Genomic DNA, 24,539 nt, shown 5'->3' on the forward strand with positions numbered 1-24,539 from the left:
GAAATGTGCAGTTTTAACATAATATCGGTACCTCCTACAATACAAAAACAAACAAAACTAGTAAAAACATTCACAAGTTTTTTGTTGTTGTTGTTTTAAGCTTGAGGTTCAATTGTGATTTTCTGTTTAATTTGTCTGCATACAGACCTCAACTTGGAGAAGTGAAACAAATACGTGAACACAGTGAAATCATGTGACGCTCGGGATCCGACCACAAAGCCCGTTTTTGTCTAAACAGACCAATTTACAGCTTCAACAACACGTTTAACCTACAGAATCATTTAGAACTAACACGTTGTGTTTTCCCCCAAACACATCAGGTAGTAGCTCACCTTCACCTTCACGCAGGATTTATAGCAAACACCTAAAAATCACATAATTGTACATCTTAAAAAGATTCACCAGAAGCACTAGATCTTTAAAACAAGGAAAGAGGAAGGATGACTTTTTTATGCCCTCTTGTATGCAGCAATGAATGTTATTATTCACAAAGCACTATATCAACTGTATTAAAGCTTTCTGAAAGCTATTGATTGTAGTAAATGAGAAAAAAAAACAAAAGTAATGGCTGTACAACAATGTAACTGTTTAGAAATAGCTTATACAGTGTTTGCATTGGGAAAGTAAACACATGCATTCGGTGAAGTAAACATTTTTTCACTCTCCTTTTTTTCCCCATTTTGGGTAAATTCTATAGATACTTCACTCTAAAATGTGTTACCAAACTGGGCACTGCTACCACGAAGCAGAGTGAACCAGACAATCGTTTTTAAGAAAACTGCTTATTTAATTGTTGGTGGTGATGGTGAAGACAACCATCCTGCCCCCCACCCAAAACCCCCCTCCAAATATTCCTTCGTCCCGTATACCTGAAACACAAGTGGCTAGACTATGATAAAACCCGAAACTGTACAGCTGAAGCCTGAGACAAAGCATGCTAGGACTATAAGAGCATGCAGGGTAGGAGAAGGAGTGGGCCAGGCAGAAGGGGGCGAAGGTTGAAAGTAAAGGAGGATGCTCCACCCTTGGATGGTTTCCATGTTACAGTTTAAGTCCCATAACCTTAAATTAAACTGTGTAAGAGGACAGGACAGAATAAAAGCTTAGAAAGTGATCATCAAAGTGCCTTAGAGCATTATTTCCTCCCTTTTGTTAGTGTCTGCCACACTCGACCACCTCCCAAGAAATGATGTGTGGGCTGCAAGTATAAAACTGTGAGTAAAGGGGTTTTGTGCTGTGTGATTGCAGGCAGCCAGATGCCAGCGTGCATATTAAACCTCCCGCATCAGGAAAGAGTCTCATCCTCTCCCACGTAGGGCAGGTTCATACTTCTCATCCCGTCACCGCTTTCCTGTTTCCTAAGTAACACAGCAGAGAGGCAGCGTTAGTTATAGCAGTGCTGTAGGCTCGCTGTCATTCCTATTTCACTGAACAGAGAAAATAATCAGATACTATTAAGCCCTGTTTACTAAGTCAAAGCAACCATTTAGCTGTTACATGGCAGAGTACACCGAGTTCATTTCTACAGCAGATACGGTGAAAGAGAGCCCCAGGAAAGGTTGAAAAAACAAAAACTGGTGAAAGCGGGGAAACAATATCTTAAAAAAGTAAAGATGGCATTAATTTACAGACATGTCCTTTCATTAAATGTCAAGACTGCTTCATGCAAGGGAAAGTAAAAACACATGAAGATAAATGGATGCTCTTGGCCCATGATGAACTGAGTGTGGACAAAAATGCTTTTTATTATGACTTGACTTTTAAAATGCTTCTTTAATTTGTTTTGTTTTGTGGGTCAACCCAGAAAAAAACCTAATAACCTAATGAACCCTCTGTGATAAAGGACATCGTTCTGTGTATCAGCTGGTCACCCGCTGTTCGCGTAGTTTTGTTTACACTCAGTAGCTTATGTGCGTCCTAATTTATCTTCCATTATATGAATGCCTATTTGAATGACATATTTACAGTATTTCCCCGCTACACAGTTCATACTACACCAAAAGCACCCTCAGACACAGATAACGACAGGAAATTGGATTGCAGGTACTGAAGGTTCTTAAGTGAAGCTCAACATTCCCTAACAAGGCTTCTCCAGACATCCCCAAACCACCAGAGGTTAGTTAACAAATGTGATGCACAGGAGTATTTGACCATCACCACCATACTGGGAGACAGCTGCTTATATCATGCCAGCGGGTCTTAAAATATTCTCTTGACCACTTAAACAGCATTACAGCAGGCAAGAACTATGCCAGCATTATTTACCTTTTTTGGTTACAATGAATGTAGCAGTATCTCACACTGCCTGCTCTGCCTTTCCTACAGGGCAGGAGAAGGGGGAGAGAAATAACACCAACAGTCTTTCAGACAAACTACTCGGCAAGCCTCGGCTGGCTCTGCTGCTGCCTTTTTCTTTAGAGTTTAGAAACTGTAGTGTTTTTGTAAACAGTGCTTACGTGAGGGTTTGCCCTGGAGGACACAAACTGCTGCGGTCCTCCTTCCGGCCCCAGTCAAAGGGGTTTCCGAAGGATCGCTTCCTGAGCATAGTTCTTACCAGGATCTTCAAAAAAGTAAACAGTACTTAGTAATGTAAAGATGAAAAGCTTCAATTTTATACATTTTAAAAATGTCCTTCATTTTAGAGCCCTAACAATGAGAACACAGCTAAAGAACTGATTTCTCCTAGATGTTATTGTCCTACAAAACAGTATGCAGTACTCATCAAAAACCACTATATCATTAATATGTAATTCATATTTAAGAAAATGTTTCTGCTGTGATAACAGATGGCAATGTCGTGGTAGATCTGATGAATTTGGAAGTCAGATGTATTTTCCATTTGTGACTTTTAACTTTTTTTAAGTTAAAAGTCAAACAAAAATGTTAAACAACATTAATTAATGCAGCTAAAGAAAATCTTTTTTTTTAAAAAATGAGTCATGCATCTGCTGTAGCTCAAAGTGTTGAAAGAGGAACTGAGTAGGTGCAGTGCCTCAGCTGTGGGATGGTGCAATGTGACTGAAATTCTTTTTCGTCTTTCGGCTGCTCCCCTTAGGGGTCGCCACAGCGGATCATCTGCCTCCATCTCACCCTATCCCTAGCTTCCTCTTCTGTCACACCAACGCTCAACATGTCCTCCTACATTACATCCATAAACCTTCCCTGAGGTCTTCCGCTTTTCCTCCTGCCTGGCAGCTCCATCTTTAACATCCTTTGTCCAATATATTCACTATCCCCCTCTGCACGTGTCCAAACCATCCCAGCCTTTCCTCTCTAACTCTGTCTCCAAACCACTCAACCTGAGCTCTGCCTCTGATGTGCTTATTCCTATTCCCGGTCTCTCCTAGGGAAAATCTCGAATTTAACTCTGCAAACCATACATCATAGCAGGTCTCACTAGCGTCTTATAAACCTGCCCTTTCCCTCCTGCTGCTATCCTTCTGTCACAAATCACCCATGATATTTATCTCCCACATCACCCTGCCTGCACGGTCTTCTTCGCCTGCACTTTAGATGGTTGACCCCAAGTATTTAAACTTATCTACCTTCACTACCTCTACTCTTTGCAACTTTGCTGGGTTCCATTTCATAAGTTGCTAAAACACTCTGTTGTACTAAGTAATTAAGCTAATTTATACTAATGCAAATTTGCTAAGAAATAATCTTTTGCTCCTGATGGAGCATTCGTTCTCTCTGGTACTTTTTATTACTCTTTCATTGTAGCCGAGTTGCCCATAAATGATACCCAAATGTGATATTTCCTGTTATGACACCAAGAGAAAAGCAAATTAGGGTCTGAAGTGACTGTAATGTTTTTAATGCTTTTGTGAGACAAACATTGTTCACAAACTCACCACTGTTGCCAGGCTGGGGATGTGTTTAACAGAATTCTCCACTTCCTCCTCGGTTACTTCAATAAGCATACAGCAGTTATCGTCCTCAGGGGGAAGTGGCTCAGCACCATGCCTTGTCACCCATGGGTGTACCTGGACACAAGCACAAGGCAAACAAAGGAGTTCTTTGAGTAATCAGATTATGTGCCACACATATAAACTTAGACAGTGTCTTTGGAGGCACAACAGTAAAAATTTACTCAGGCTGAATCTAAGTGCAAAATTATACTTGTTAGATCAACGTAAGCTATTCATTCATATCTATAAATATATGTAAACTGCTATAGATTATACTTCACAAACAGTTGATTTATGAATTTAATGACATAAAAGACTGTAATGTCCAAACAAAAGAACAATAATCCTTTTGACATTTTGTGTGTGTGTGATATTTAAACATGACACACGGCCACCGGCAGCTACCCGTGTGTTTACCTTAATCTGTGGGATCGTTATCCTGGTCTCTGGATTCTTGTCCAGCATTTTCAATAACAAATCCTTGAGATCATCTGATATGTCGGCACTGTTGTAACAAAAACTAATTAGACAACTGAGTAAATATGTTATTGAGAAAGTGCCAAAATTGTGTATTTAATTTAATAAATATGCTATTTATACAATAAACACTGGGAACAGCCATCTGTTAAAAGAGCAAGGCAGAACTTACTGTTCTGGTAACACCACGGGTTGTGTCTTGATTTTTTGATGAAGACTGAGAATGCGCTCATCCATAAATGGACACTGTGAATACAAAAAAAGTGTGTCGATTTTAGCAGGATCACTAGTACCAAAAAAATGTTAATGTTTTTACCATTCCCCAACTCACCTCTCCAAAGACAAAGCAATACAGTGTCACTCCCATGGCCCAAACATCCAAAGCCTTAGCAGAAAAGCAAAACAGGTTTAATTTGATGTGAAAATGATTGTTGGGTAGCTGAGATTCAAAATTTCATAAATGTTTGGAAAGCAGGAACATTTTAATGGAAAAAGAAAATCAAAAACAAAAGTTCTTGCATTTCTGAAAGTCATCCCAAGAGGGCACTAGTTAGCCGAATACTGCTTCACCTTTCCAGAGAAGTTCTTTCTGGTCTCAGAGAGCGTTTCAGGAGCAAGAAAAGCAGGAGTTCCAACTGTGCTGGTCAACAGGGCGTCAGCTCCCTCAAACTGGTTACTAACTCCAAAGTCTGCAATCTTGATGTGTCCATCTTCTCCCACCAGCAGATTCGACGGTTTGACGTCTCTGTGGATGATCCTCTGGTAATGTACTATTAACAGAAAAAACGAACAAACTTTATTATCGCAATCGGGTCACATTCGTAGTATTCACTTTATGGCAGAATTAAGATGTTCTAATGGTGAAAAACGGCTTGACCATTTTTTTTAAATGGCTTGGACTCGTGAAGAAAAATCTCTGGTAGTGTAGTTAGACAGCCAGCAAGACGTTTGGTAAATGATGATAAATTATGTCCACACTACCTGGTTAAGATGTGAAAATGAGAGTTAAGTGTGCCTTAATTATTTAAACTGTTTTTAACTAATCTACCTGCACCATGACTAAAACAAGCCTACTTTCCTTTCCAAATGACTCCAGACTGTTTTTGTGTCCATCCCTGCTTGCACTGATATGCATTAAGAGCCGCTGAAATTATGTGAAATGAACTTTGTGGAGTGTTGCTAGAGTCAAGAGCAGCTCAGACGAAGGCCTTGTGTAAATGGCAGGGAAGAGCTGTAGGAGGACAGCACTTGATTGTACAATCAGAGCTTCATCTTCTTACCACAATCATAATTCTAATGGAAAGCATTAGCAGACTTTTATCTCTATAAGGACATGCTGATACTATGCAACATCACTGTAATGAGCTAATTTTTAAACAAAACTATTAGTATGGGAAAAACATCTCTGGCTGATATTTTTCTCCAAAGAGAAGACTGAATTAAAGAAATGACGCAACACAATTTCAGATCTATGGTCTAAGCTGTATTTGTGCTATTATTAGTTCACCTGGTCAGAAAAACCTGGGCTACCAGAATGCAAAGGTGATGTCATATGAATATATACAAAGTTATATGAGCAAGGAAAAAATAAAATGAAAAACTGAATCTCAGAATTTTGTCCAAACAATAATGAAAAAGATATTCAGCTTTTGAAATTGGTGCCTCTAAATCTGACAAGTATACACTCACCAACCACTTTGTTAGGTACACCTGATAACCTGCTCGTTAACACAAACATTTAATCAGCCGATGGCAACAACCCAGTACTGTTTAGCAATGTAGACATGGTCAAGAAGACCCGCTGAAGGTCCAACCGAAGAATGGAGTCCGGAGACGAAAAGTGATCTGAGTTTAAACGTGGCCTGGTCGTTGGTGCCAGATGGGCTGGTCTAAATATTTCAGAAACCAATGATCTACTTGGATTTCTTCCACACACCTTTATTAATCGCCTTGTTGAATCTATGTCATGAAGAATAAGATTAGTTCTGAAGGCATGAAGGGGTCCAACCAAGTATTAGTAAGGTGTACCTAATAAAGTGTCCACTGAGTGCTTTATTTTGTACAAACTGAAAAAAACAACATTTCAAGACTAGAACAACTGTCACAGTCGGCGTGACCAAGGTAAACTTGTTTAATGAGCCATTTTGATGTTGTACACAGTGCTGGCCATCTTGGTGGGTTAACAACATAAAATCTGTTGAGTAAAATTAATTCACTTTGCAAGTCAGATTAAATCTATCTACACATGCGTAATAAACACTAATGTAGTCACAGGGTAGGTGGAAGAGTAGCAGGAGGTTTTGAAAACTCACAGTACTCGATTCCCCTGAGAAGATCCTGGAAGTAAAAACGTGCCTGGTCCTCGCTGAAAGGCTTATCGGTCGGCACCTCCATCACAGCCCTAGATACACACGGTACAACATCAACAGGTACACACACAAACACACTCAATTACCAATCATAACTAATGAGACTGGGCTCATTCCAGTGTCACAATCATATAAGAGGCTTAGCTTACCCTTGCTTCACCAGCTCAAACACTGTAACAGAAAACAAAGGAGGTTAGTGAGGACAAGCAAACTAAAAAAAAACAAAACACATCTTTTAAAGATGAGGTTAAAATTGACTTTGTTTTATGCTTGCTGTGATGTGTTGTTGTCTGGCCACAACATACCCATGTACAGATGGTCCTCACCGGGGTCATCCAAAACCTGGCACCACATTGAAGAGGAATGGAAATGTGTGAACACAGATACACAACAGATCATCTTTTGATCTTTTGTACCAGGCAAAGTTAAATATACCTTCGGTGGAATTTCTAATAAGAATACATAGAGTAGAAAGATAGCTTTACAGTCTAACACAATTTATGTACATTTTAAGGTTCTTCAAAATGCCATTGCTGTTTCCTTTCCTTTCTTAACTTGTTTAAAATTAGCGTAATACCAATAAGTAATCCTTAAGAGATCAAATGAAAATATCCACATGTTTTACAAGATTACTCACTTCTACTAGTTTGACTACATTAGGGTGGTCAAGCTTTTTAAGGATGGCAATCTCTTGATAGACTCGCTCCAGCGGCCCTTTAGGTTGGGCAGGCCCCTCGGGAGCGGCTCTTGCCCCACGAGGAGGAGGTCTCCCTGATGGAGGAAACAGGGGACAATATGGGAAGGGTAGAGGGACAGGATAAAGATAGAGTCAAATCCTAAGTATTGGTATGTTCTGTTAACATTAACATTATCATTACAGACATTACAGATGCTCTGCTCTGGCCCTGAATCTAAGAAACTTGGAAAGAAGCTGACTTTTTGAAGATGTTTCATCTCTCATCCGAGAAGCTTTTTAACACCTTGGCCATGTGATGAGACACATGATCAACAGCAGGTCAACAACCCTCTTAAGGGAGAACTTCCACTCGGGTTTAAATACCTGGGACGCTCCACCATTGGTTTTGAGAACTGAAGAAGCTCCTCAGATGAGAAGTGACACGTCTTCAAGAAACTTAAAGAAGTCCAGTCGCTTTTCTTTCCAAGCTCTTTAGATTACCATGAACTGGATGACTGAGACCTTACACAGAAATATGGCCCTTACTTACGTGGGAAACCTGCCTGCCTCATCAGCCTCTTCTTGGAAAGCACCTTCATCGCCTACAGCACAGAGAGGGAAACTTAGTTGGGTTGCAACAGGTTAAGAGAAACAGAAAGAGTCCAGCAGCCAAGAAAGCCAAAGAAAAGATAAACAGCAGCATGCTTACAGGTTTCTTACACTTGCACCCTAAACCTAGAAATTCTGTAGCTTGAAAATGCTTGGTGTGTTTGTCACTGCTGTCACTGTAGACAGCTTTCCTCAATCGTGGTGTGAAATGATTGAAATCTGAGCCGTAACAGACACATTTTCTGCACATTTACATTAAACAGCATTTCAACTGCACTACACCGTCTATCAAGTTTGGTATTTAAGTGGTTACATGTCATAAAGAAAGCCCAACTCCATTCACTACACAGTGTTTTCAAACATCAAATTTCGTCTGGAGGTGCCGACAGGGGTTAACGAGAAGTCTGGGTGGCAGGGTGGAGTCATGTGCCTCAGCTGACCCGATAGCGATTGAGAGCGCAACCTCTCTGACCCAGAGGAAAGGAAGAAAGCTGACTACAAGTTGGGCAGACGATAAGAGCACAACAGCTGAGAGATGCCCTGCGATGCGGATACACGCAAGTCTCCCACCTGTGAGCTTTGGGAGCTCTTATCCATGTCTGCATTCCAAGATGTGTGGAAGTGGACCAACAGTTTCTTGTGATTTCCCTTGCGTAAACATTGTTGACATACTGTTGAATTGTACTTTCTTTTTCTTTTATTTGAGAGCCAGTTCTTGACTGTGCAGACACTGACACAACTGTATCTATCCCTGGTCTAGACAGATCTTTCTGACCAATGTCTCTCTCTCCACCAGATTATGTCTTCAAAAACTGCCAAGGTTGACAGGAATTTGTATCAGACTTGAAGAGAAAGCATGGTGTGTAACAGCGGCATTGTTTGGTGAATATTTCCCTATTCTTTAATAACTTAAATGCCCTCAGTTATTATGTCAATGATATAATCACTGAATGCGACACGAGGCCTTTGTCACTCGGGAGGAATATTAAAATAATCCCTTTGTCGTTGTCAATCGCTATCATGCAGCTTAATGTGAACTGCAGCAATAATCAAGAACGGCAAAAACACAAAAGCCTGAAATGATGTGTTATTACATTAGTCGACGAGCTCAATTATCTGGAGACATGTTCACATGCAGAGGCTCCACATCAAATCACACCAGTAAATATTACAAGAGGGGTTGATTATTGCAAAGTTAACCAGCGGTCGCCTGACCTGTGATAAGGAAATAAATCACATCTGGACTCGCATGTGCATTACAAACTCACATAGTATGTGTTGTCATCCTCATTGTAAGCCAACTTGACAACACCATAGGAGCCCTGTCCGGAAACAAGCAAAAAAGAAAACATGAGGGAAAAATCTGAATAAATAAATATATATATGTGCTGTCAGCGTTACTCTCGTTAAAATGACGTTAACCCCATAACCACATTAATGCGGCAAATCTCCATTAGCGAGTTAGCGCGGATCGCCCCGTCATTTTAACGAGATTAACGCTGACAGCACTAATATATATATATTAAGCAGTTAGTTCTTAATGTGACACTAAAAGTGTAACGCAAATGCAAAGGAATACATAGATACACACAGGAATAAATACACAAACACACAAGGGAATTGAGTGGGCTGCTTCAAAATGAGAACAGAGAAATTTCAAATCATCGCTCCTCTCTCTCTTTCATTTTTGATTTCAGGCTAATTAAGGAAACTGGATCTGGTTTATGCTATCAAGCTTCCCTGCCCACACACAGGAAATTCAGGATAAAAAGTAGGCCTAATTACAAGCCTGTGTGTACGAACAAAAACAAACAGAGAGAGAGAGAGAGAGAGAGGGCAGTGTCGGTTCCTGCTGGGGGAGCAGATTGCAGATTGGAGAGACAGCACACAGCTCATCCTACAGTCCCGGAGATAAACTGATAACACAAGTTTCTCCAACAATTCAAAGAGGCTTTAACTGTCTCCACTGTGCTCAAAAGCGCACACATTAAAAGGTCTACCTACATACGGAAATACACACACATTCTGCCTTAACGATGCCCACAATCTAAAACATTCATATAGGCACACACACCCACTCACTCATACACACACACTCTCCAAGCCTTGCACAACCCTTAGAGAGTGCTATTTTTACCAGCCTCTCATCCATCTTCCAACTCTCCCATGGCCTCGTGGTTTACACAGAGTTTGGGAAATGAGGACAGCCGGGAAGGAGGATATCAGAGACTGTCCTTGATGATGTGTGCTACTTGACAGACATGCAGTAGGCGGACGGGAGGAGAAAATGGAAGAGTCAGTGAAAGGGAGCAATCAGTGAGCTGTCTCTCATGGTACCTTTCCAATCTCATCTTTCAGCTTGTACTGGTTGAGTTGAACACAGTCCTTTAAGAGGGAGCGAGAGAGGGGAAAAAAGAAAACAATCGTCACATCATCATGAGTATTCCTACAAAATCTGCCTGAATGTTGTCTTGAACCTCAAATTTGCCTTTGACACTTTCTCTCCATTAACATTTTTTAATACATTTCTTCATACCAGCCACTGATTTGCTGCCCTCTAAATCAGGACAATTACTCATTTTTTATGCAATCCAGTTTAAATCAAATTTCACTTCTAATCAATAATAAATTCAACTGTAATCAACAGGACTCATCAAAGACAAGAATGGATAAATCACAAAGAAAAATGTATATATATTTGAAAACTATCTTTTCAAAACTCCCAAGGACACCTTAAAGTACCGGTACACAATGACAGAATCACAGTAAATTATGGTAGAGCTGCTAATCTAAACATTTTTCCATTTTTTTGTTTTGAACAACAGAGAGGAGCTGACAGATGTGTGAAGGCTTTTCAGTCAAATGCATTGTTAAAGTAGAATGATAAGTGAAAGGGTTAATCTAACATCATGTAGATCTCATGTAGATATCGTCAAGATTTAGGCAGTTGTACTACTCTTCCTGATACTTCTCTTCGCCATTGTCATTAAGAGCTTGGTGTGTGTGTTTGTGCTAGGATATTTTGAAGAGCGTCAAAAAGACAGCTTAGCAGTACAAAGGCTGTGAGAGAGAAAAAAGGAGTAAGAATAGGGAAAAATTCAATAGATTTTCTTCAGTATGAAGGGCAGAGCTAATAAAGTTGGAGCTTATTGATATTACAGTCTTGGCTCCCATTCCAAAGGCTGTCCCACACATCATTAAAACACATTTCTAAATGTCATTTATTTGACTGCTCCTCTCTAGACTGCAAGACATATCTGCAGGATATCTCTAAATATTTCACCTAATTAACCTTTATCACTTTCAATATGTAATTCTGAGAAAGCAAAATGTCTCTTCAGCCTGCTGCTCTGAAAAATCCTAACTACAACTACATGTAACAGCTACACAGCTACATCTACTTGGACTATAAAACCTTACCTTTGTGTCCACAAAGCTTGCTCTTTATCACTTTGCTGCTGATTTTAAGACAAATGCACATGTAGTTCTTACTGTCAGACAGCTGTGGTATTACTTATGACATACTAACATGTGTGGGGCACTTTAGTGCCTCGCTCTGTGTCATTAGTTAGGTTATCCATGTGTAATGGTTTATGCAATACACAATGCTGAAGGGAATACAATGAGTCACATGGTGCAAAAATTACATAATAACCAAAATATTATGGCATATGCTGCAACCTCATTATAACTCATACTGACTTAGCACTCGTGGTAGATATTAAACTACTGCTACCAATATGGCTAACACTTATTATATAGCACGATTAATTTGATTTAGCTATATTTTCTCCATTTAACGCAGGCTGAAACACATTGCAAGCTACAAAATCCTTATACCATTAAAACTGAAACTAGGGGGCGCTAGCGAGCCAGCAATGGAGTAGGACGTGTTTCTGAAGGCTCCCGCTAACAGAGTTTCAGAAATAGTTTTTTTTCAACCTACAAAGTCTCATTTTATGTCACAGGGGAAGCTAACAGTTTTATATACTATATTAAAGCTTCACTCGAGACAAAATGGCATCGAACCTAAGGAAATACAAGTACACCGGAGGAACTGCGGCTAGGCCCGGCGCATCCTCGGGCGAGAATACCAATGGTGGCCCAAGGGCGGCGCCCGGCTCAGCGACCACTGAGGAACGGGCTCAGCAGAGCGATGGGCGCTTTGTGGACACTGATGCCCTGAAATTAGAGCTTCTTCAATCCATTAAAGATGATATCAGCGTGGTGTTAAAAGAAGAACTCAGGAATGCACTGAAAGAAGATTTTGATAACATTAGGGCTGACGTGCAAGAAGTGAGAAATGAGATTGCTAACAATACGGCGGCAGCGCGCGCTGAAATGGATGGAGTTAAGGCCACGGTGAAAGAAGTAGAGGACGGGCTGTCAATGTGGAGCGATGAGGTGGTCACCTTGCAATCTACGGTGAAGACTTTGAGGAAGGAGCTATCTGACCTGAAAGATAAATGTGATGACATGGAAGGCAGGATGCGGAGATCCAATATCCGTATCATGGGGGTCCCGGAGGGCCCGGATTCGAGCTCCACCACGGCCGTATCCGCGCTACTACGTGAAGCGCTGGGTATGGATAAAGATGTTATTGTCGACCGCTCACACAGGAGTCTGGCCCCGAGAAGGCCGGGTGGTAACCCGCGGGCCATCATAGCCAAGCTTCATTACTACCAGGACTGTGTGGAAATTCTACGCCGTGCCAGGACCCAAGCTCCGCTGAGGTTCAATGGACAACCGATTGCAATATTCCCGGATTTTACGACCTCGGTGGCCCGAGCTCGGGCTGCTTTTACAGAAGTCCGGAAACTTCTCCGTGAGCAGGAAGGTATCCGTTTTGGGATCAGGTTCCCAGCGCGACTTTGTATCACGCACAACGGGGAGGAGAAAGAATTTCTGGATGCGGCGAAGGCAATGGAATATGTTAAAGAACATATTATCAACGTTTGAGGAGGCTGCGCCTGTCGCTCTATGTGGGAGCGCCAGTGCTACGGTTGGTTGTCTCAGTTACGGCTGAGTGTACATGACTGTTTGTTGTAGCGTTCGCACGGTGATGAAAAGCTTGAAGAGACACTTCTTGTTCAGACATTTAAACTTATTTCATAAACACATTTTGGTTCATTTTATTTCATGGCAATACCATTGGGTTTAGAAAAGTTCTATACTTTGTTTGGATGTCGATATATGTATGTGTATATATATATATATTTTCTTTTTCTTTTTCTATTTTATTGACTATTTTTCTTTGTAGGATATGTTATGTCAAGCGGCCAGCGGGAGCCTAAGAGTCTGGCTTATAGTAACCCAAACAAGCACTAGGCTATATGTGTGGATCTGTTTGCAGGGGGTTTGGCAGTCACCATGTTCGATCTGGTGTAATTGCTCATTGTGTTCTTGGTTTGGGCTTCAGCCAGATATGTTTATTTTACTTATCAATGTGTTTTTTGTTTTTCCCTTTTTTTTTTTTTCTTTTTTTTTCCTTCTTCTTCCTCCCCTCTCTTTCCTCTTCTCCTATGCCTGTTGTGCATCTGGAGCTTTCATATTTTACTATTTGAGCAGGGATGAGCACAGCGCAATCATTTAGTGATCGGGTGGTAAATTTTGTAAGCTGGAATGTAAAATCACTCAACCATCCAGTCAAGCGGAAAAAGGTTATTACTCATTTACAACGACTTAGAACGGATATAGCATTTCTCCAGGAAACGCATCTGCGTACCTCTGATCATCTTCGAATCAAGTCTGGATAGGTAGGCCAGATATATCACTCTAAATTTAATTCTAAAGCTCGGGGGACAGCAATATTGATAAGCAAAACTTTACCATTTATAGCCACAACTGTAGATGAAGACCCTGCAGGCCATTTTGTTGTAGTTGTAGGACATTTATATGGTTTCCCCTTGATTTTAGCGAATGTCTATGCCCCTAACTGGGACGATCATAGTTTTTTCACTAATGTCTTTGCACGGCTTCCCAACATGGCAACGCATAATATTATTCTTGGTGGGGACCTAAATTGCTCATTATCTGCTATGGACCGCAGCTCGCACAAATGCACGCCTATTTCAAAATCAGCACGTGTTATACAGCGTTTTCTTCATAACTACGGGTTAGCTGATGTATGGAGATTTCGTAACCCAACTTCAAGTCAATATTCTTTTTTTTCTAATGTCCATAAAACATATACTCGTATAGATTATTTCTTTCTGGACAAAAAACTCCTCCCTTTGGTGACAGACTGTGATTACAAGGCCATGGTGATTTCAGATCATTCACCTGTTGTTCTTTCACTGCGTATTCCCAATGCCTACTCCAATTATCGGCCATGGAGGTTCAACCCAGTATTGTTAGCAGACGAAGAGTTTGTTAATTATATTAGGTCTCAAATAGATTTCTTTCTTGCCATCAATCAAACTCCAGAGATGTCACCATCAACTGTTTGGGAATCTCTAAAAGCATATCTGAGAGGCCAGATAATCTCATTCTGTGCGAACAAAAGGAAGAGGGATACTGAGCAACTCTCTCTATTGGCTGACGAAATTACTAAACTAGACGCTGTATATAGCCATTCCCCTGACCCGGTATTATATAAACGTAGGCTGAAATTACAAACTGAATATAATCTTCTATCTACAAAACAGGCTGAGTATCTAATTTCGAAGTTGCGTAGCTACTCGTATGAGCATGGAGAAAAAAACAGGCAAGCTGCTAGCTCATCAGCTACGACAAAGAACAGCTAATCAAGCTATCCCTGAGATCCGGAATGACCAGGGAATAAGATGCACGGATAACCAAGGTATAAATAATAGTTTTTTTAGATACTATCAGACTTTATACAGCTCCCCCCCGGCTAAGGATGACCTGGCTCTAGAAAATTTCTTTGAGAAACTTGATATCCCTTCCTTAGGAGAAGATGCGGCCACCAGTTTGGAGGAGCCCATTTCTGATGCTGAAATTGAAATGGCCATACGGAGTATGCAGTCTGGAAAATCACCTGGCCCCGACGGGTATCCTTCCGATTTTTTTAAGAAGTTTTCTAACCAATTGAATCCATTGTTAAAATCGACTTTTGAAGAATCTTTCCTCTCACAATCCTTGCCTCCAACAATGCGTCAGGCAGTGATCTCCCTAATTCTAAAAAAGGATAAGGATCATTTAGATTGTGGCTCATACCGTCCAATATCTCTGCTGAACACCGACACCAAAATCCTTGCTAAAGTGTTGGCCCGCCGTTTAGAGAAACATCTGCCCTCCATTATCTCACCTAATCAGACAGGCTTTATCAAAAACAGGTACTCGTTTTTTAATATTAGACGTTTATTAAATATAATCTATAGCCACGTCAAAGGTACTGTATTGGAAACTGTTATTTCACTTGATGCTGAGAAAGCGTTTGATCGGGTGAGATGGGACTTTCTTTTCCATACGCTTGAAAAATTTGGCCTCGGGAGTAATTTTGTATCCTGGATAAAAGTATTGTACTGTGACCCTGTAGCGGCCATTCGGACCAACAATAGTCTGTCCCCCTTTTTTCAGCTTCAGCGTGGCACACGACAGGGGTGCCCTTTGTCACCTCTCCTTTTTGCCATCGCAATTGAACCGCTAGCTATTGCTCTAAGACACTGTGTTGAGGTTGAGGGAATACGTCGTGGGGATATCGAGCATAAAGTCTCTCTTTATGCCGACGACATGCTCTTGTTTATTTCCAACCCTTCAAATAGCCTCCCTAAACTTTTAGATGTACTTAAGGAATTCGGGACAATTTCCGGATATAAGGTGAATTTCGGGAAAAGTGAGGCAATGCCTTTAGGTACAATAACCGGGGAACTTTCGTCTATTTTAGCACCTTTCAAGCTCAGCTATAACAAGTTCAAATACTTGGGCATTTGGATTACGCAGAATCATAGAGACTTGTATAAAACTAATTATCTTCCTTTATTGTCTAAACTAAAGGAGGATTTTGGAAAGTGGGAGTCCTTGCCTCTTTCGCTGGGTGGTAGATTAAATATCATTAAGATGACTATATTCCCTAAATTTCTATATCTTTTTCAGTGTCTTCCAATTTTTTTAACCAAGTCTTTTTTTAATAATCTAAATAGTCAAATCTCCTCCTTCATTTGGAACAAAAAACCACCTAGGCTGAAACAGAGTGTATTACAAAGACCGCGGAGCGCAGGAGGCTTGGCACTCCCAAATTTTCTGTTTTATTACTGGGCAGCTAATATAAGAGCATTATTGTACTGGATGAAAGACCATGATAATTTATCATCATCATGGGTAACACTGGAGCGGCTATCGGTGAGTCAATCCTCCCTGGTGTCTTTGCTGTGTGCCAGATTACCTCTGGCGAGACCGATCTCCAGCTTCACCACGAATCCTCTTGTTGTCCACTCACTGAAGTTATGGTATCAGCTCAGACGGCACTTTAAACAGACTGAACTCTCTCTTAATGCACCACCGCATAGACACTGCATGTTCTCCCCATCCTTGACGGACGAGGCATTTAACATATGGACAAAGCTGGGAATAACGTCAATGGCTGCTCTTTTCACGGACAATATCTTTTCCTCATTTGAACAGCTGGTGAACAAGTTCAAGATCCCTCAGTCATACTTTTTCAGGTATCTACAACTCAGGAATTTTGTTGCTTCTAATACTGACTGCTTTCCGTCCTGTCCACCACCATCCCTTTTGGATGATATTTTTGATTTTAAGCCAAATGCTAAGCGGGTTATAAGTGATGTTTATGAGCTGTTGAGTAATTTTAGGCTGTCCACATTGCAATCACTTAGGGAACGATGGGGAAGTGATCTTGGCCAACGGATTACAGATGAGACTTGGCACAAGATAATCAATAGCATTTCTTCATCATCTATTTGCCTTAAACATGTGGTGATTCAGTTCAAAGTTGTTCACCGTCTCCATTGGTCTAAAACTAGACTGAGCAAAATCAAGGATGGGTTTGACCCCACATGTGACCGGTGCAAACGAGAGCCTGCTTCCCTATTTCACATGTTCTGGGCGTGTCCAAAACTGGGTAGCTTTTGGAAAAGCATATTTGAAACCATATCCAACATATTTGGTGTTCCAATTGCACCCTGCCCGTTTATAGCTATTTTTGGAGTGACGCCTTGTGATGCCAGTCTTTCCAAATCACACTCTGATCTTCTGGCCTTCTGCACTCTTTTGGCCCGTAGAATGATATTATTGAAATGGAAAGAGCCACTTCCACCTGTATATGGGCAATGGGTTAAGGATGTCATGTACTATACTCAGCTGGAAAAGATCCGCTACACTGTAAAAGGTTCGGTTCGGCGGTTCTATGACACATGGCAACCTTTTCTTACTTACTTTGAAAGATTAAGTCCGGATACTATTGCTTAATGTGCGTGTGAGTGGGTTTTTTTTTTTTTTTTTTTCTCTTGCTGTTGTTCATTTATTTTATTATTTACTTTGTATCTGTAACTTTATTTTATTTTATGTTATTTTGTCTCTCCTTTCCTCTCTGGCTGGGTTTTAGTTACACTGTTCTGGGGGGGTGGGGGCACAACTGTCTGTTAATTTTGCCATAATTGTTGTTGGAAGCAATTCTTTGTTCAATAAAAAGACCTTGATCAAAAAAAAAAAAAAACTGAAACTAAATTAGCTTTAATGCTTAATCATACCTGGAGGTCTGTGATGGAAACACTGTGGGACTCCACAGTGGGCCGGCGGGGCAGGCGTGGAGAAGAATGAGGTGACGTGATGGGGGAGTACGGTAACGATGGATAAATATAGCGCCCATTAAGTCCCGGTGAGCTACAGGGTGAGGTTGCTGTTTGTGAGCGCTCCTGCAGAGAGAGTTTCCTGTCTGAAAAGTTTAACCTTCCCCTTTGCTCTTGGCTTCCGGGTAGTAGAGCTTCTGGCCGACCAACTGTATGAGACAGAAGGTCACAGGATGGAGTCCGGAAAGGTGCTGCCACAGAGGAAGCTGGCTCCGGCGTCTCTGAACTGTCCATTTCTTCTACCTGACATGAGATGGATTTGAATGGTTTATACTTCTCTTACTTACTAATCATCCACTTCATATCCTCTATTCACCTGCACCTTGATGTACTTACGGTTCTACTAGACAAAGATTGTTATATGTAAAATCCTGCTAAACCTTACACTTCATACAGTAGACATCAACATCTCTAGCATGAACCCTTGCCTTTGTTGCTCTTACCTCTTCCTCCCCAGCCTCTCCAGGCGGTCGGCTGGGTTCATACTCTGTTACGACAATTAGGGACTCCATTGGATCCGGCGAGGGTGTCTCAGAGTGGGTGTTTAAAGGTGGGGCAGGACAGCTGCACAGTAGATCAGGCAAGGGCTGAGAGGGTTGCATTGGATTTGCATGACTGCTGCAAGAGGCTGGAGGCTCAGCAGATGGCCAAGGGGTTACATGACAAGGAAACATGGTGCCTCTTCACAAAGACTGCCAACCAGTGCTCCATCAGATGGGAACGTATGGGGAATGTCTCTTAATCTATGACAGCAAACTAAAAAATGAGAAAGTGCATGTGATTAATACTTCACACCCTTACAACTTCTGTGTTATTTTCTTTTTTATTATGACCATCTCCTAGAGTATGCTGCAGATAGTCCGTTCTTACACTATCCCAGAGGTTGTACTCTGAACCTTGTAACCTTTAATCTATAATTATGTCTGCAATCATGCAAATGATTCACGGTGATTGCTTGTTAAGATTCAAAACCACTCAACTTTCAAGATATTTTCACTACGTTCAAGTATATTTATATTTATTTATATAAATATTAGAGATGGCACGATACCACTTTTTTATGTAAGATAAGATAAGATAAGATAACCTTTATTAGTCCCACACGTGGGAAATTTGTTTTGTCACAGCAGGAGTGGACAGTGCAAAAGTTATGAGGCAAAAATTAGAATACAATAAGAATAAATACAGTACACAACTGTACAGAATAGAATAAAATAAAATACTATATACAGTAGAATAAAATAAAATAAATATACAATAAGATAAAAATAGAATACAAATACTATATACAACTGAGTAAAAATACAACGATGACAGAAAGGATTATTGCACTTAGTATTATTATGTCTGATACCAATACTGATATCATAAATTTGGATATCTGCCGATACCGATATAAATCCAATATAGGGTATTTCATAATCAATAAAATGTTTTTTTAAATATTTTGCTGCATTTTGTATAAGTTCATACTCAAGTTTAAAAAAAAAACCAAAACACTAAAGCTATTTTTTTTTTACCTATATGCAAAAAAATATTAAAAAAAATTTTAAAATGCACATAAGTCAATAATTTTTCTACAATAATTAAATAGATTCAACATCTTTATTCAACAGAATTGCAAATGAAAAAGTACTGCAGCTTTCTAGGTTATAAATTTGACTTAATAGTTACTATATACAATAATGGATTTCTATACATTTTACATCAGACGAAAACTTTGACTGTAAGATTCAGATAATTATTTATTAAAAGCTAGAAATGACAATTAGAAGGAAAAGTATGTCTTTGTGCCCCCTTTTCCCTGTTCATGCCCTATCGGCCCCGCTGGCTAAGCTTTGCTAGATCCGCCCCTGCACACTTACCAGCCGTCAGCTACATAGAAAAAGATCCTGGTGTAGAAAGTAATATTAAATAAATTCTAACAACAGATTATCAAGCTTAAACGTTCTGCTGTTGTTTATCCGCTGGTTTCCTCTTTCTGGCGCAAAGTGGGCGATAAACAAACAAGAGAGACGGTAGTCGTGACAGAAAAGCTGATCAGCTGATCATTGATCAGTTTCATGATTGAAGTAGCAACAGGAGAGGGAGGGAGAGAAGAGGCAGTCGCTCCATATATTGGTTGTTAAGCTTAACGTGGGAATGCTTTACGAACATTCAGAGATGAACTTACACACTTGCTTTACTTCTCTAGGATAGCTTTCTCCGAGATGAAATGCTGGTTTATGAGCACGTAGCGAGGCTCCAGATGCTCAACCAGACCCCGGACAAGTCTCGCACGCCACAGCCGCTCTATCACGAGATGCACACTGCTCCGACGTGCTAAGGTTATGAGCTAGGTTACACTATGTCACTAGTTTTGTGAGGTGCTTTGTGATATTTAATGGATCAGATTACATTTTTTATTTCTCTCCGATATCCCATCCAGTAATTTAGATCAGTATCGGACCAATACCGATACGTAATATCGGATCGGTCCATCTCTAATAAATATATATATATTCAATAAATTGGATTTGGATTTAGGGGAATAAATATATTAAAAAATGAATACAACCTAATAACACATAGTACACAAATATCCTTATTATCTTTATTGAGGTGCAAAGCAATACATCTACACATTATCTCATCATCAGCAAATATTAATTAAACCAATAGCAATATAATGTGTTTGTAAAAGATGCAATTTCCTATTCACACAGTCCCTTTTGCCAGAGTTCTCCTAGTAACATCTGCACAGTCACCTGGACTACTAGACATTACTCTTACACTTCACCTGTGATTTGGGTGAAGCCAGATTAAACAAACTACTAAACTTCAGTTCCACTATTAATAATTTTAGCTTGATGCACAGTAAGCCAACTTCACTGAAAAGGTGCATACTTCCCCTGTTTTTGAACTGGTGCCATACAACTTTAAACTGTGAACTGGGAGCCGAAATTAAGAAAAACAGAGGTTGACTGTTTCTTTTCAGCCAAGAATAATTTAGGGCTGGCATAAATCCTGTGACAAAGTATGGTAAAATTTACATGTAAGGTTCAATTATCCACAGAGCCTGAGCAGCACGACCCAACTTGTGGGTGTAATGAAAACGTGTGGGATAAACAATCAGGGATGCTGTTCACTGGCTCTGAAACATAAGCAGATAGGGCTGCTTCCATAAGAAACATCCATGGTGCAGAAATTTTCCTACACGTTCTGTTAGGTGATAATTAATTCAGGCAAACGCGTCTAGTATCGCAAACTACAGATACAATGCATCTATAAACGCATGGGTGCAGTCTGCTTTTGATGTTGGGCACACAGTAGCGTGGTGGTTAATTTTTATCTGTGAAGCATCTAACCAAAACCATTTCTTGCATAATTAAAAGAGGCTAATTTCCATCTTGAAATCCACTCAGTTTATTATTTGCCTATTACGTGACAGAGAAATGGAGACAGGAGAAAAGAGAAGAGGAAAAAGAAACAGACAGATCCCCTATATTTTCTGTCATGGTTTTGACAGGATTGTGGCACTGTCGGTGTGTGGGAGCTGAGTAAACCTCACAGATACAGAGAAAAACAACAACAAAGGGAAGCCATAAGGCAAGCAAGACAGTGGGAGATCCAGCCAAGCTAAGAGCGAGAACCATGTGTGGGAAGAAACACCCACTCCAGGTGGGCTCTCTTCTTTCACTGCCAACCTATATATATACAGTACTATTGTAATGTAAACTGACAAAAGAGGAAAAGAAATGCTGCACATTACAGAATAACAGTTTAATAAGAAGGAACTGAAATTGCTGGGTGTTTTAACTGCCAAGTCTATTTAGCCACTTAAATTACCCCCTTGTGATTTTTTTAAATGTTTTTTTAACTGTTATGTTAAAACATTTTCAAAACCAGAAACATTTTCATTTCAATTTTGCTGTAGAGGATAAATGTTGCTTATTTGCGTCTTTCTCAAGTCAATTTAACACCTCTGGCTTTCATGACCTCTGAAAACTTCTGACATGTTATTAAAAGCAGATACTTTTTGGTTGGTTTTAATTCATTAAAACAAAAGTATTCCGACTAGAAGTGAGTGTTAACTTACCCAGTTTGACCTACAGATACACAGATGACACAAAACAAGGCCTGTTTCCATAAAAACAAAAGGGTGTTTATGCAGTATCATCAGTTGATGATGGCATAAACTCCTAACGTGACATTGTAACTGTTAGTCAGACAAGACAATATTACTGCAAATCTCATTTCCTACCTAGAAGGGCTGGGTTTTCAGCAGGAGATGTACTTGAATGCTGAAATCACGATGATTCGGTTTGATACAATATTTTGCATCCACTATTTGCTAAAGTCATTTTTGAAACTGCAAACTCCCAATTCCCTCGCACTAAAGATAAATACGCTACCTCAAAGGTCACCAAGTTTCTGTGACACAAGAGAACTGCACAGACTTCAATTTCATTTTTGTACAAAAACACTGTGCATCATTAATGACTGAACTGCTGGCTAAAGCCCAAAACTTCCCTGATCCCTGCGGATCACAGCAGCACGACGAAGAACAAGGAGTCAGATTTGAGCCTCGAGAAACACCAACAGATGCTGCCTAGCTCCAGATGCCATACCGTGCCTTTTACCATAACAAAAATCATGTGACCTGCCTGTCACTATCTAAGCGGGAGAGGATGGGAGGGGAAGAGAGGACTTATCACAACTTGCAGGGGGTCCAAGCCATGTAGAGCATTAATAACAACACAGGCACTGTGTTATGGAAATACCAGTACAACACAGGGCCATCTGGAGCAGAGGAGGATCCCCAGCTTCATTAAAAGATCAACAGGGTTACACTGTCAGCGATGTCCGGCACCGTGCAAGAGATAAGCTCCTGTAAATGGAGGAATTATTGTCCTTGATCAACTTAGCTGCAGTGTTGCCACATAATCACAGCACAATTTAGGGAGAATCCGAAAAACTCATTTGGTGACCCAGACATTAAATTGAATTTATTTATTTCAATTTTATTTATATAGCAAGCTGCATTTTATTGCAAGATAAAGACAATCCAACAGAGAGAAACCCACCAATCTGAGGGTCCTCGATACGAAAGCACTTGACAATGGTGGAGAAAAAGATCTACCTTTTAACAGCCCTCCAGTGGATTCATGGAGGGGCAGCAATGCAAACTCCACAAAGACTCTGTGATAATATGTATCAGTCATGCCCTACGTTACAATGGCACAAATCAAATATCAGCCATTTGAATCAGCTGTGTTGGATCAAGGACACATCTAAAACCTGCAGGACACCAGCCCTCGAGGCCTGGAGTTGCCCACCCCTGTGTTAAACGGTTTTAATGATATGACACAAGAGGCCCCCGCCACAGAGGGGACAGAGATAGTAAGGGATATTTAAAGGATTAAGAAAACTGGGATTAACAGGTTAATGGGATTAATTAATGGGTAAAATATGTTAAACCTATTAAATTGGATTTTAATTTTCTTATTGTTTTGTTTTTACTCTAACTTATTTATTTGTGTATTATTTAAAGTGTGCACCTTATCTCTCTTCACCTCTCTATTGGACAAACTTAATTTGTACACATATTGTACTAGTTCTGTTACCAGGCTTCAAAACATAAATTGCTGAATGAAAACAAAGAATTTCAATAATAATAATTATTATTATTATAATTATAATTATAAAAATAATATGGTACAAGTAAATTTAAAGGGCATTTTCCAGAATGAAGGTCCAGCACATTAAATGTGTTTCGACACATTTCTACTCTGTATCTACTGAAAGGTTAAGGCTAACCTTATAAAATAACCACAAAACCTACTATATCAAAGTTAAAGTTCAATTTATTCCTGTAGAGTGATGCCAGGAGTTAAATGTGTCAAATATATATACTTTAAATGGTTTTCCAAAACAAAAAATAACATAATGATAACTAAAATAAAAAACATCGGGGACTCTGTGCCATCAGAGGCTTTCTCTCCTCAAGAATATGTCAGCGCAACTTCCCAAAATGGTAACATTAGATGTTACCAGAGCCCAACATGAAGATTTGAGACTAAACCGAGACTCTGCAATTTCACAAACACACAAACAATCTTTGAGATAACCGACAAACAATAACACATGCAACTGGCACCACCGGATTTCGTGTTACTTACACCCACAGATAAGAGCTGCTACATCGACTGTAAATGTCAAAGCGGTTAAGCTGCTCCGGTGTTGTTTGGGCGTTCACAAAGTCACCGCCGTCTCAAGTCTAAGCTAACTTAGCTCTGAGCTTCTAAGCCAACCAGCTCAGCTAACGTTAGCAGCTGCCTCATCTGGCAAGATACAGATGTTGTGGATGAAGGAGTCAGTGGTGCTAGTACGTCCCAGTAACGTTCATGCTACAGCCGCTGGCAAAGATGCAGGAAGCAATCGTTTAAAAAAAGAAAAAGAAAATTGTATATATACTGTGTGATTTAACAAACAAAAACCTTACCTTGGCGTGTTATTTAGGCCTACAAGTGAGAAATGTAAGACTCCCCCTCCTTCCTCGTCTGCTGTGTGAGTAGCTTCTGCCCTGCGACAGCTAGCTAGCTGTTTGAGAAACGGAGACTGTAACAGACTGAGAACCGATGTTTTGACGGACCAATCCAGCTGAGCACGCAGGTCCCGTGCTTCACATGGAGGAATTGATAACTGCAGGCATTTAACGCAACGCTTTTATATGCTAACAAACAAC

The 24,539-nt window shown here is 40.2% G+C and overlaps 1 protein-coding gene across 1 annotated transcript; it reads right to left on the bottom strand.

Moving 5' to 3' along the window:
• Positions 1 to 614: 614 nt before the first annotated feature.
• On the bottom strand, positions 615 to 24,539 carry camkk2 (calcium/calmodulin-dependent protein kinase kinase 2). Its single transcript, XM_085358115.1, has 18 exons — positions 24,297 to 24,539; positions 18,256 to 18,568; positions 17,714 to 18,055; positions 10,380 to 10,427; positions 9,311 to 9,364; positions 7,984 to 8,035; positions 7,395 to 7,528; positions 7,063 to 7,099; positions 6,907 to 6,928; positions 6,701 to 6,789; positions 4,959 to 5,158; positions 4,720 to 4,773; positions 4,561 to 4,634; positions 4,329 to 4,416; positions 3,855 to 3,986; positions 2,457 to 2,560; positions 2,266 to 2,319; positions 615 to 1,358 (listed from the first exon to the last, which is right to left on the bottom strand). Exons 2-18 carry the CDS (start codon positions 18,484 to 18,486, stop codon positions 1,286 to 1,288), a joined length of 1,788 nt encoding a protein of 595 aa, XP_085214241.1. The 5' UTR covers positions 18,487 to 18,568; positions 24,297 to 24,539; the 3' UTR covers positions 615 to 1,285.

The sequence above is a fragment of the Diplotaxodon limnothrissa genome, linkage group LG7 (assembly GCF_057381915.1).
Source record: "Diplotaxodon limnothrissa isolate DT_005_m linkage group LG7, D_limnothrissa_male_GT1.1, whole genome shotgun sequence".
Lineage (NCBI taxonomy): Eukaryota > Metazoa > Chordata > Actinopteri > Cichliformes > Cichlidae > Diplotaxodon > Diplotaxodon limnothrissa.